This window comes from Solea solea, chromosome 8, assembly GCF_958295425.1.
Source record: "Solea solea chromosome 8, fSolSol10.1, whole genome shotgun sequence".
In the NCBI taxonomy this organism is placed as follows: Eukaryota; Metazoa; Chordata; class Actinopteri; order Pleuronectiformes; family Soleidae; genus Solea; species Solea solea.
In genome coordinates this window covers 14,488,727-14,500,942 of record NC_081141.1, presented here as the reverse complement: position 1 = coordinate 14,500,942, position 12,216 = coordinate 14,488,727, and the positions used below count along the sequence as shown (strand labels likewise).

Here is a 12,216-nt window from a genome sequence, read left to right as displayed (position 1 = left end):
CCACTGGGGGAATTCACATTTTGCAGCAGCTAAAGGACAGAGAATAAAATAGAAATATAACCAAATTGTTGCGCAACGCATATGTACAAACAGTAAAAAGACAAGAAAAATCAACCCATAGAAATGTATTTTTAAATTCTATATTTACACCGACAGAGAGGTAAATAGACCACATTCTGGAGAGTGTTGCTGTGCCTCTGTTACCTCCTCCTGCATCCAGGGCACAGTCTCCTCCACACTGTCCTCATCGTGGCCTCCCTCAGAGCCGGACTCCCCCACAGATACACCGAAGGTGTGCACACTGCGTTTAAACGAGCCATGATGGCGAAGAGGTTAGTGGCCTCGTTTCTAAACGACATTGCGCCTCCCCCGGCAAACCTGATGATAATGTTAACGAAAGAGGGACACCACAACAGCAGGAAGACTATGACAACAAAGATGATTATTCTCAGTGACTCCTTTTTGTTTTCTCTCTCTGCGCTCGGAGGGTCTCTCTGAAGCTGCACTCTGGCGATGACGTACAGTTTGATGGTCATGGCCACTTTGGTGAGCACGATCAGCTGTAGGAAGACGATGCTGAACACGTACAGCTGCATGGCTTTGGACAGTGGCAGCACGTTCCTGGCCAGCAGGTGCGCGGCGTTGTAAAGCCAGCAATAGATGTTGATGCCAATGACAAAGTGGCGCGTGATGAAGCGGCTGTAGATGAAAGGGTGACACACCGCGAAGTACCTGTCAAACTGCGCGAACAAAAAAGTCAATATGTTCACGCCGAGGAGCGACGACAGCACATTATAAGTCCCGTTTCTCGGCGGGTAACCCTCATACACGTCTAACAGGCCCAGGTAATAGACTGAGAACCCCACCAGAGTGTCACAGATACTTGTGTTCAGCATGAAAATGAACCTGTTCTGCAGGCGCAGCGCTCTGGTGAACAGGATTCCGATCACCACTGTTCCCGCTATGAGGACTGTGGCGGTGGCGAATAAGATCTGGAATATGAAGATGAGATAGTCTTCAGGACTGTCGAAGTCCACAGAGAGACGGACTCCACCTGTCATGGAGTCTGTGAGGTTGGAGAAGAACATTGTGTACGGGCGTCAGTGAAGTGCTGCAATTATTTTATATCTTAACTGTGACGTCACCAGCCTCGTGGGATGCTGTACTATAGTTCTGTAAGTTAAGGTGCAGATACAGCAAATAGTAATCCACTTATAGTCATATAATCAAACGCCCCAAGCAATAACAAATTACAAGTAATGAGACGGGACACCAGAGGGCGCTGTGGTGTCTGAAATAGAGAAGGGATAGTATTTTTTTTTTTATTTAGTCACACAAACCATATTATATGTATGTACACGTGCACACCAAATACGAAGCATTTGTCAATCTAACGTGCAGGTACATATTCTCGAATTCATATTTGCACTAAATAGAAACCTGTACAACAATCTGAAATCATATGTGAGAGGATTTTTTTTACAATGAACCAAGTCCACACATTTCAAAGTATTAGAATGTATTTAAAAAATAAATGTATTTTTATTATAATAACCAGTCTGAACAGTTTAGGGGAAAGAAAAATACTATTTAAGGATTATAAATGAAAATCATATCTTGATAATCCGTCATGATGGTGCCATTAAAACTATTTAGGATGCAAAATGAACCTGTAAATAACAAAAACAGACGGAAATCAAATAGAATCAAAACTTGAAATCAAACATTACATGTAGACCATTACTTAAAACACCATACACCCTTATATATGATTCAATGTTAAATGTATTATTATCATTATTATTTTTATTATTATTATTATAATAATAATAATAATAATAATAATAAAAATAAAAATATAAAAAACTATTTTACAGTTTGGACCAGTTTTTTATTATAATTTTAGAATAAGTGTAGGGCTGCAGGACATGACTGTGGACCCGAGTTTGAGAGTTAGAAGGCTGTCATTTCAGCACCGGGAACTGTCCACGCCGTCCAAACTGCTGTCACCTCATGTTTCACTGAGATTCACAGACTCTGCATTAACATTTATCTTTTATCTATTGTCTATTATCCAAACTGTGCAGTGAATTTATGCTTAAACATTTTTGCTGTAAAGAAAACGAACCATGCACGTCAATGATATCAGTGTCCTTGTTCTTGTTGGATACAACATTATTTATTAAGGCTTAAATGTAGGCTACAAACATTTACTTTTTTATGTCTCTCATTTAGAGTATTTGAGCTGGAAAGGTTTTAAAACAAGCTGACATTTCTAAACGATATGCAATTAGATATATTTTCGAAAGGGCCATTGTATTATCCCTGTCTCCACTGCATTTTTCTGTCTCCACTGACACATTGTGACTTTATCGTCAGTTCATGAAATGGTAACATTTAGATAACAATTATTATTTAGCTATACGTTGTGTAAACAAGTTTATTTGGTTTTTGGTGCTTGCATTGCCAATTTTGCTTTCTTTTTTCACAGTCATCTGGAGTCCATTTCAAATTTGTACTATAGGACCAACATATGCAGTGCATTTTGTCATTAGAGCAACATCAGAGTACATCACCTTCACAGGTTTAAAGAACATGAAGACAAGAAGGCCATGTGACATTGGACTGTTTTTTTCCAGGAGTGAGTTAAGGAGAAGCTGTAGCATTTCCTCTGTTAACTGTTAGCATGTAGAAATGTACATTTACTCATTATAGTTTTGCCCACAGGAACGTTAAAACCTGCCCAGAGGAAAGGTATCCAAGATTCAGAGACGGGAAGGAATGTTCGGATCAACCTCCTCACAAAGTGAGTGTTAACCCAGCGCTGATCTACATTTTAAATAATCAAACCAAGTAGTCTGATATTCCAGCTGCTTCTTTGTGAATGTGTTCATCCTTCTTTGCTCCATATAATAAATAAATAAATAAATAATAAATAAATAATTTAAGCAGAATCATTGTTGGTGTGCGTGCGTGCTGCACTCATGCAAAGTAATGTAGTAGTGGAATAAAAGGACTTAATAATATAAAATATCAAAATATTCTTATACTCGTGCCTCTAATGAAATACCCATACTTATTCTTCTCATTTTGTGTTTTTGTGATTGATGGTATAACATTGTTGTCTTGACCACATTAACATTAGACGAATGTGTTGATTATGCCTTTAAGTTCAACAGAATGAATGGTTTTAATCATCAAACCTGAAAAAAAGGGAGATATTTAATCTCTAATTTCTTCTTTAGTTTTTCTTCAGGTTTTGAGGTGCAACATTTTAGAATTTAAAAAAAGCCTGATTCAAATCAAGCGTTGCTGAGATTGAAGGTGTACGATTTGTGTCGATTTTCTCTGAATTGATACAGTGAAAGCCATTACTTCATAGTTGAAGCTGAACTCGCCCACATTTTACTTTTACATCTTAGAGCCATTCGTTAATAAGTCAAATGACAAATAGTTATTTTTTTAAAACAATAATATATCACTTCAGTGTGCAACCGTAAGCTGTGCGCGTGTGTTTAAATAATGCTTATCGGGCTTATCGGAAAATCGGAAGTGCTGCAGATTTTGCTGCTCCAAACACAGGCAAACTGAATTCTTTTTAGTAACAGCCAATATTTATCTGCAAAGAAAATAATTTATTTGTATACATTTGTTGAAAACAATAATCTAATGTCCATGGTGTCACTGAAGCCTAGGATTCCTTGTTTTCACTGTCAGAGACTCTTTATCGGCCTCCCTTTGTCGTTTCCTTTCGCACGAGTTGCGCCAATTCTGTGAACGAAGCGATTTATAATGTGTTTAAAACATGTTTGCTGTTGAAACGGCGGCACTGGTGATATGGCCGCGTCTTTCTTACCTCCTCTTACATCTCGGGCACAGTTTGCGCCACACTGTCCTCATCGTGGCCTCCCGCAGAGCCGGACTCCCCCACAGATACACCGCAGGTGTGCACACTGCGTTCAAACGAGCCATGATGGCGAAGGGGTTCGTGGCCTCGTTCCTAAACGACAGCCCCTTTCCCACCATCAGTCTGAGTATAATATTTACAAAAGAGGGACCCCACAACACCAAGAAGCTTATGACAACAAAAATGATGATTCTTAACGACTCCCTGTTGCTTTCTCTCTCTGCACTCGGAGGATCTCTGTCGAGCTGGTACCTGGCAACCACATACAGTTTGATAGTCATGGCCACTTTGGTGAGCACGATGGCCTGTAAGCAGACAATAGTGAAAACATACAGCTGAATGGCTTTGGACACGGGCATAGTGTAGGAAATAATCCACTGTCCGTACACGTGAAACCAGCAGTAGACGTTTATAGCGACGATGACTCGCCGGGTTACAAACCGGGAGTAAATGAAAGGATGACACACGGCGATATACCTGTCAAACTGCGCGAATAAAAACGTCATGATGTTCACGCCGAGGAGATTAGGCAGAATATTATAGGTGCCGTTTCTAGACGGAAACCCCTCCTGAACATCAAACAGACCCAGGTAATAGACTGAGAGTCCGACCAGAGTGTCGCAAATGCTCGTGTTCAGCATGAAAACGAACCTGTTTTGCAGGCGCAACGCTCTGGTGCGCACAATTGCCACGACTACCGGTCCTGCCACGAGAACCGCAGTGGTGGCGAACACGATTTGGAATATGAAGACGAAATAGTCCTCGGGACTGTCGAAGTCCACCGAGAGAGGGACTAAGGAGAGGTTAGAGAAGAGCATTGTTCACGGGCGTCACTTAGATGCGCTGCCATTATTTAACCAAAATAAATAAATAAATAAAACAACAAGTCAGCAGCCTTATTCATATCATGCGGTTTTAGATTAGATTATTAAATAGATTTAGATTCACCGTGAACGACATTACCACATTCACATGCAGCACATTATTATTAGATTTTATGGTGCATTATGATAAAATGACTTCAGCAACAATAAAAATAAAATAATGATGCTCTAATGAGGTGAGAAATAACCCCCCCAGATAATCCAGGGAGCTGCTGTAGTCGACAGAGGGTCTGTCGCGTCAGAGAGAAGCAATAACTGTTTTATAGCTCGTTGATGAACCTCACGTCTTTTCCCATAAGACATGACCTCATCTCATTTATTAGCTCCATCATCGTGATTACAATAAGCTTTGCTGTAGTTAAAGATAGTTGTTTGTTTGGTTTATCTTCTCTAATTACACTGAGTGCTAAAACAAGTTTGCGTTTCTCTTCTTTTTTTTATTTCAGTTGTGTAGATTGCACTAATCGGTTCAGTATCAACAAAAACTCGAAGCCCATAGCAAAATGAAGGTTTAGTTTCTTTTAGGCAAATTATAACTCGTAAAGCATATTTACACAACATTTGTGACCCAGAATATCTGCTATTTAACCATTGGTGTTGGTAAAAAGAAAAAGCAATAGAATATTAGAAATAATTGTTGTCATTTAAATTACAAAACACACCATTGTTCAGTATCTTAAACACTGACAAGGTTTGTACAAGGAAAGTGGAAATGCAGAAACTGAAATAAAGTCATTGCATTTCAGTGTATGGTGTAAACAATGCACATGAATTAGTTTTGAATTTGATACAAAACTAATATTGATTTAGGCATGCAGACATGGTCAGAGATCAGAGGTCAGCGATCAAACTGGTTCAAAATGAATGGTAACAGTAACTTTAATAACCACTAATTACAGCCAAGGTAAACAAACAAACAGGTGGTGCAACATTTTAGAATTTAAAAAAAGCCTGATTTAAATCAAGCGTTGCTGAGATTGAAGGTGTACGACTTGTGTCGATTTTCTCTAAATTGATACAGTGAAGGCCATTACTTCATAGTTGAAGCTGAACTCGCCCACATTTTACTTTTACATCTTAGAGCCATTCGTAAATAAGTCAAATGACAAATAGTTCTTTTTTAAAACTCAAAATGTATACCCCATAATAATATATCACTTCACTGTGCACCCGTAAACTGTGCGCGTGTGTTTAAATAATGCTTATCGGGCTTATAGGAAAATAAAATAAAACAAAGCGCTGCAGATTTAGCTGCACCAAACACAGGCAAACTGAATTTTATTTCTAGTAACAGCCAATATTTATCTGCAAAGAAAATGATTTATGTGTATATTTCTTGTTGAAAACAATAATCTAATGTCCATGGTGTCACTGAAGCCGAGGATTCCTTGTTTTCACTGTCAGTGACTCTTCATCGGCCTCCCTTTGTCGTTTCCTTTCACACGAGTTGCGCCAATTCTGTGAACGAAGGGAATTATAATGTGTTTAAAACATGTTTGCTGTTGAAACGGCGGCACTGGTGACATGGCCGCGTCTTTCTTACCTCCTCTTACATCTCGGGCACAGTTTGCGCCACACTGTCCTCATCGTGGCCTCCCGCAGAGCCGGACTCCCCCACAGATACACCGCAGGTGTGCACACTGCGTTCAAACGAGCCATGATGGCGAAGAGGTTCGTGGCCTCGTTCCTGAACGACAGCCCCTTTCCCACCATCAGTCTGAGTATAATATTTACAAAAGAGGGACCCCACAACACCAAGAAGCTTATGACAACAAAAATGATGATTCTTAACGACTCCCTGTTGCTTTCTCTCTCTGCACTCGGGGGGTCTCTGTCGAGCTGGTACCTGGCAACGACATACAGTTTGATAGTCATGGCCACTTTGGTGAGCACGACGGCCTGTAAGAAGACAATAGTGAAAACGTACAGCTGAATGGCTTTGGACACGGGGATAGTGTAGGAAATAATCCACTGTCCGTACACGTGAAACCAGCAGTAGACGTTTATAGCGACGATGACTCGCCGGGTTACAAACCGGGAGTAAATGAAAGGATGACACACGGCGATATACCTGTCAAACTGCGCAAATAAAAACGTCATGATGTTCACGCCGAGGAGGTAAGACAGAATATTGTAAGTGCCGTTTCTAGACGGAAACCCCTCCTGAACATCAAACAGACCCAGGTAATAGACTGAAAGTCCGACCAGAGTGTCACAAATGCTCGTGTTCAGCATGAAAACGAACCTGTTTTGCAGGCGCAGCGCTCTGGTGCGCACAATTGCCACGACTACCGGTCCTGCCACGAGAACCGCAGTGGTGGCGAACACGATTTGGAATATGAAGACGAAATAGTCCTCGGGACTGTCGAAGTCCACCGAGAGAGGGACTAAGGAGAGGTTAGAGAAGAGCATTGTTCACGGGCGTCACTTAGATGCGCTGCCATTATTTAACCAAAATAAATAAATAAATAAAACAAGTCACAACAGCCTTATTCATATCATGCGGTTTTAGATTAGATTATAAAATTAGATTTCGATTCACCGTGAACGACATTTCCACATTCGCATGCAGCACATTATTATCAGATTTGATGGTGCAATTATGATAAAATGACTTCAGCAACAATAAAAATAAAATAATGATGCTCTAATGAGGTGAGAAATAACCCCCCCCCCCAGATAATCCAGGGAGCTGCTGTAGTCGACAGAGGGTCTGTGGTGTCAGAGAGAAGCAATAACTGTCTTATAGCTCGTTGATGAACCTCACGTCTTTTCCCATAAGACATGACCTCATCTCATTTATTAGCTCCATCATCGTGATTACAATAAGCTTTGCTGTAGTTAAAGATAGTTGTTTGTTTGGTTTATCTTCTCTAATTGCACTGAGTGCTAAAACAAGTTTGCGTTTCTCTTCTTTTTTTTTATTTCAGTTGTGTAGATTGCACTAATCGGTTCAGTACCAACAAAAACTCGAAGCCCATAGCAAAATGAAGGTTTAGTTTCTTTTAGGCAAATTATAACTCGTAAAGCATATTTACACAACATTTGTGACCCAGAATATCTGCTATTTAACCGTTGGTGTTGGTAAAAAGAAAAAGCAATAGAATATTAGAAATAATTGTTGTCATTTAAATTACAAAACACACCATTGTTCAGTATCTTAAACACTGACAAGGTTTGTACAAGGAAAGTGGAAATGCAGAAACTGAAATAAAGTCATTGCATTTCAGTGTATGGTGTAAACAATGCACATGAATTAGTTTTGAATTTGATACAAAACTAATATTGATTTAGGCATGCAGACATGGTCAGAGATCAGAGGTCAGCGATCAAACTGGTTCAAAATGAATGGTAACAGTAACATAAATAACCACTCATTACAGCCAAGGTAAACACACAAACAAAACCACCAAAACAACAACAATTGGAGTCTTGTGGCTGCAGGTGACAGTGGAGCTGACCATGGTCCTGAACGTGCGGCTGACAGCGGCCTTTTTGTAAAACACCGTCAAATTATGAATAAATATGAACCTGAACTTACAGGTACATGCGGTTCCACTTTCAAACATGATCTCGAGACTCAGGTTATACAGCCTATCATGTGTTATTCAAGACAAGTTAGGCCTGGCGATAGAAAATGTCATCTTTAGTACACCGGAGGGGAAAATGTCACATATTTTACATGTTGTTGTCAGTATGACTGTTTTTTCACTCACTTGCGAAGGATTGAGTTACAAAGTTTGATGTCATTTCCCCAAGATTCTTTCTTAAAACCTGGAAAAAGACAATCGTTCAACATGTTGTGATAGCACCTCAGATGTGTGAAACGCATCTCTGCGTTTTTCATGTTCTGTGTCCACCAAGGTGTTTAAACCACAATGGACTATAGCTTATTTAACCTTCATTGCATGAGAAAAATTATTATTATTATTATTATTATTATTTCAGATTCATCATGATAATTAGAGTGATTTGTTTGTTGCCCTGGTAACCATTTTAAATTAAATTAATTTAATTTAATTTAATTTAATTTAATTTAATTTAATTTAATCATTTAACATCGTTTATGATATGTCTAAAACGTGTAGTTAACTTTCTGTCACCAAAGCTTAAACCGTTCAGTCTTTCTTTCACCTTTGATTCATCATTTCACATACAGTAAAACCATTTTCCTCTATGTGCAGGTTCGTGTTGCAGTCTGAAAAAGACAAAAAAACACACACACAATGATTGAGAACTTTTTACAACGTGATTGAACCACAATATGTGCCTCACGTGCAGTGCAGTTCATCTTCGTGCATGCGGGGATGCAGATGCTCCTTCATGGTTTGTTTGTCACTCCATCAGTGGTGAAACCAACTCTGGAGAGAAACCTAAGGTGAGGGTGGACATAGTTATTTTTCTTACATTATATATATATATATATATTTTTTTACGCAAAACAACTGACAACTTGACTGTTGGGACTGACCTTGTCCTCCACATGGGACAGACCCTCCGCCACACTGTCTTCCACACTGCACTCCGCAGCGCCGGGCTGCCCCAGATGTACAGGGCAGGCGTGACCAGCGCGTTTAAACGCGCCATGGTGGCGAACAGGTTAGTGGCCTCATTCCTAAACGTCAAACCTTTTCTAGTCAACTGTCTGACTATAATATTTACAAATGACGGACACCAAAGAGCCAAGAAGCAAATAACCACAAACACTATGATGCGCAGCGACTCCTTCTTGTTGTCTCTGTCCGCGGTGGGCGCCTCCCTCGCCAGTTGATTCCTGGCGATGATGTATAGTTTAACTGTCATCAGCACCTTAACGACAACAATAATCTGCAGAGTCATCACCCCGAACGCGTTTATTTGAGCCGCCTTTGAAATTGGCACCATGTTCTGCACGGTGAGGATTGTGTACGTGTAAGTCCAGCAAAACACGCAAATACCTATGACGCAGCAGCGCGTGATGTAGCGGTTGTAGAAGAACGGGTGGCACACGGCGAAGTAGCGGTCAAACTGCGCAAAAAGGAAAGTCAACACGTTGACCCCCAGGAATGAGGGTAGAATATAAAATGTTCCGTTTCTGGAGGGATATCCCTCCTGCACGTCGAAGAGGCCGAGGTAGTAAACCGAGAAGCCTGTCAGTGTGTCACTGATGCTCGTGTTCAGCATGAATATAAAGCGGTTCTGGCCCCGCAGTGACCGAGTGGAGGAGATACCGATCACCACCGAGCCGGCGACGAGCACGGCGCTGGTGGCGAACAGGACATGGAAGGTGAAGATGAGGAAGTCCTCCGGAGTATTGAAGTCCACCGACAGAGTGACGGTGGCGTTTAGGAGCATCGTGAAGCTCCAGCAGAGGACGAGCATCGATCATGTTTAAATAGGCAGCTGTTTGTCAGACTTTACGCACGGCTCCTATTCCACAGAGGCTTTGACATAAACAAGTGACATGTTCAGTGGAGGACCACGCGTGGGTGGTGTGGTGGTTACCATCTTCTCCCACAGTAACAGAGGTTACACGTTTTCCTTGTGTGTGCGTGAGTTTTCTCCTTTTCCATAATAGTTCAAAGACCATTGTCAATGGATGAATGTTCTGACAGGACAGGCCCGTAGTAAGAAGGACATGGTGAAAACAACATGGTCGTGGGTAACCATGGCTTGTGTAAAATGATTTCCCTCTCACATTAGGTCTGTAGTCTCCTTAGTATGAGTATTGTTTGACAGTTATTGGACGTATTCTCTTGCCATTGCAGCAAGAAGGCCCAGGTTCGCCACCCGGTTGGAACAACGGCCTTCTGCATGTGGGTTTTCTCCTGGTTCTCCAGTTTCCTCCCACAGTCCAACAACATGCAGATTGGGGGATTAGGCATTGGACACTCTAAATTAACCATAGGTGTAAAAGTGGTCAAAAGCCTCATGGTCAAAAATACCATCAAACAATACCGGTCTGTGAGCCATACATGTGCACGTAACCCATGGTGTGGCTTTACTTCACAGCTTCACACAACGTATAATGGCTCCAACACTCCCTTTTATCAATATTCTTCCACTTTTCTCCGCAAAACTCAATCATAAATAGTCAAAACACGAATATTCTTCAGCAAAACCCTTGTTTCTGGTGAAGTCTCCAAAGATTGTGATTGTGGGATGTGAATGACCCACACAACTTTGTCCAGAGTCAGAATATAGTATCGGTGAAATGTTGTCTCTGTATGATTTCCAAGTAGCACTTTCTTTCCAGTGGTGTGCACAGAGATTTCAGGGGGCAGTGGCTCAATTAAAAAAGGCACCCCCTCACAATTATACACTGGAAAAAAAGAAGAAAGTTACAGAGGCAAATCTACTCACTTACATAGTTGTTTATTTCAGTGACATACACTTGTGCACATGATTGCTATGGCTGTACTGGCTTTTTACAAAATGATTGTGTGAGAACAACAACTTCCAACTTAAATATACTGTGGGGTATTAGTACAAGCTTTTAATTGAGAATTAATGCAATGGGCCACATTGAAATATAATATGATTGTGGGTGATTCTGTTAAATTGTACTGTGCCAAATACAAGTTACTGGCCATACAAAACAATGATGCAGCATATGTTTGTCCTCCGGTTATCCCGCATACTCATTAAATCATAAAAACAACTCACTTGCCATTACAGACATTTTAAAGCAGTGTACAACGTTTAGTGAGTGTTGACTGCAGCCTGATGGAAGTCTATACGTTTTACAACCACTAGAAGGAGCTACAAACCATTGTTTCACATCAGCAGAGATTGTTAGCAGTATTCATCTCAACTAGAGCTTGGATAGATTAATATACATGTTAGTAGCTCATATATGGCCTGAAAATGTGTTTTGTTTATGTTTCCAATTCAGTATAATTAAATTGTCCAGAAATGTAAATCCGTACATATAATCCACTTACTGTGGATTTAAATGTGTTCTGCTCATTGCGTTATCGACTTTTTAAACACACTTCATTAAATCACCTATCTGTCTGATATAGTAGAAGGTCTAAATGATTGTTTGAACACAGAATCAGCTGTCAATGTGCATGTGAGGTCTGAGTAGCCACAGTGACAAAGGGACTTCATTGCGTCTTCTTATGTTTGACATGTCCTGTAGTGTCCTTAAGTTAAACAGGCCCATATAAAAGTCTTTGTCTACCCTATATGTTTCAGGCAGCTTTCATACATTTTACTGACATGCTTTCATTCATAAACGCTATGTGATTTAAATACAAAATAAAACAGCACAATAAATGTGGTGATTGTTGAATACTTACAGGACTACTTTACAAAAGTTCCAAATATGATTTATTGATGGGAATCCAGAGGTTTCATTATTAAATGGCTACTAAACTTGTGTGGAAAAAAATAGAAAATACATTGCTTGCATAATCGAATTTTAAAGACATGCAACAGAGG

At 40.3% G+C, this 12,216-nt stretch overlaps 4 protein-coding genes across 4 annotated transcripts; all 4 read right to left on the bottom strand.

The window, feature by feature from the left end:
* Positions 1-175: 175 nt before the first annotated feature.
* LOC131464488 (kappa-type opioid receptor-like) lies at positions 176-1,231 on the bottom strand. Its single transcript, XM_058636980.1, has one exon. It carries the CDS (start codon positions 1,086-1,088, stop codon positions 201-203), a length of 888 nt encoding a protein of 295 aa, XP_058492963.1. The 5' UTR covers positions 1,089-1,231; the 3' UTR covers positions 176-200.
* A 2,621-nt stretch (positions 1,232-3,852) lies between these two features.
* LOC131463831 (mu-type opioid receptor-like) lies at positions 3,853-5,006 on the bottom strand. The gene has a single exon (XM_058635883.1). The coding sequence runs from the start codon at positions 4,723-4,725 to the stop codon at positions 3,853-3,855; it is 873 nt and encodes a 290-aa protein (XP_058491866.1). The 5' UTR covers positions 4,726-5,006.
* A 975-nt stretch (positions 5,007-5,981) lies between these two features.
* LOC131464399 (delta-type opioid receptor-like) lies at positions 5,982-7,424 on the bottom strand. The gene is made up of 2 exons (XM_058636853.1): positions 6,335-7,424; positions 5,982-6,249 (listed from the first exon to the last, which is right to left on the bottom strand). The coding sequence occupies exons 1-2, from the start codon at positions 7,201-7,203 to the stop codon at positions 6,192-6,194; spliced, it is 927 nt and encodes a 308-aa protein (XP_058492836.1). The 5' UTR covers positions 7,204-7,424; the 3' UTR covers positions 5,982-6,191.
* A 1,437-nt stretch (positions 7,425-8,861) lies between these two features.
* On the bottom strand, positions 8,862-10,286 carry LOC131464454 (C5a anaphylatoxin chemotactic receptor 1-like). The gene is made up of 2 exons (XM_058636930.1): positions 9,263-10,286; positions 8,862-9,164 (listed from the first exon to the last, which is right to left on the bottom strand). The coding sequence occupies exons 1-2, from the start codon at positions 10,150-10,152 to the stop codon at positions 9,113-9,115; spliced, it is 942 nt and encodes a 313-aa protein (XP_058492913.1). The 5' UTR covers positions 10,153-10,286; the 3' UTR covers positions 8,862-9,112.
* Positions 10,287-12,216: the final 1,930 nt, after the last annotated feature.

What these genes read in the sequence shown, in the direction of transcription:
- LOC131464454 (XM_058636930.1), bottom strand. Translation starts at nt 10,152, where the DNA reads ATGCTCGTCCTCTGCTGGAGCTTCACGATGCTCCTAAACGCCACCGTC. An exon ending in TGTCCCATGTGGAGGACAAG is followed by an intron (nt 9,165 to 9,262) that starts GTCAGTCCCAAC and finishes CCCTCACCTTAG; the next exon opens with GTTTCTCTCCAGAGTTGGTT.
- LOC131463831 (XM_058635883.1), bottom strand. Translation starts at nt 4,725, where the DNA reads ATGCTCTTCTCTAACCTCTCCTTAGTCCCTCTCTCGGTGGACTTCGAC.
- LOC131464488 (XM_058636980.1), bottom strand. Translation starts at nt 1,088, where the DNA reads ATGTTCTTCTCCAACCTCACAGACTCCATGACAGGTGGAGTCCGTCTC.
- LOC131464399 (XM_058636853.1), bottom strand. Translation starts at nt 7,203, where the DNA reads ATGCTCTTCTCTAACCTCTCCTTAGTCCCTCTCTCGGTGGACTTCGAC. An exon ending in TGCCCGAGATGTAAGAGGAG is followed by an intron (nt 6,250 to 6,334) that starts GTAAGAAAGACG and finishes CTTCGTTCACAG; the next exon opens with AATTGGCGCAACTCGTGTGA.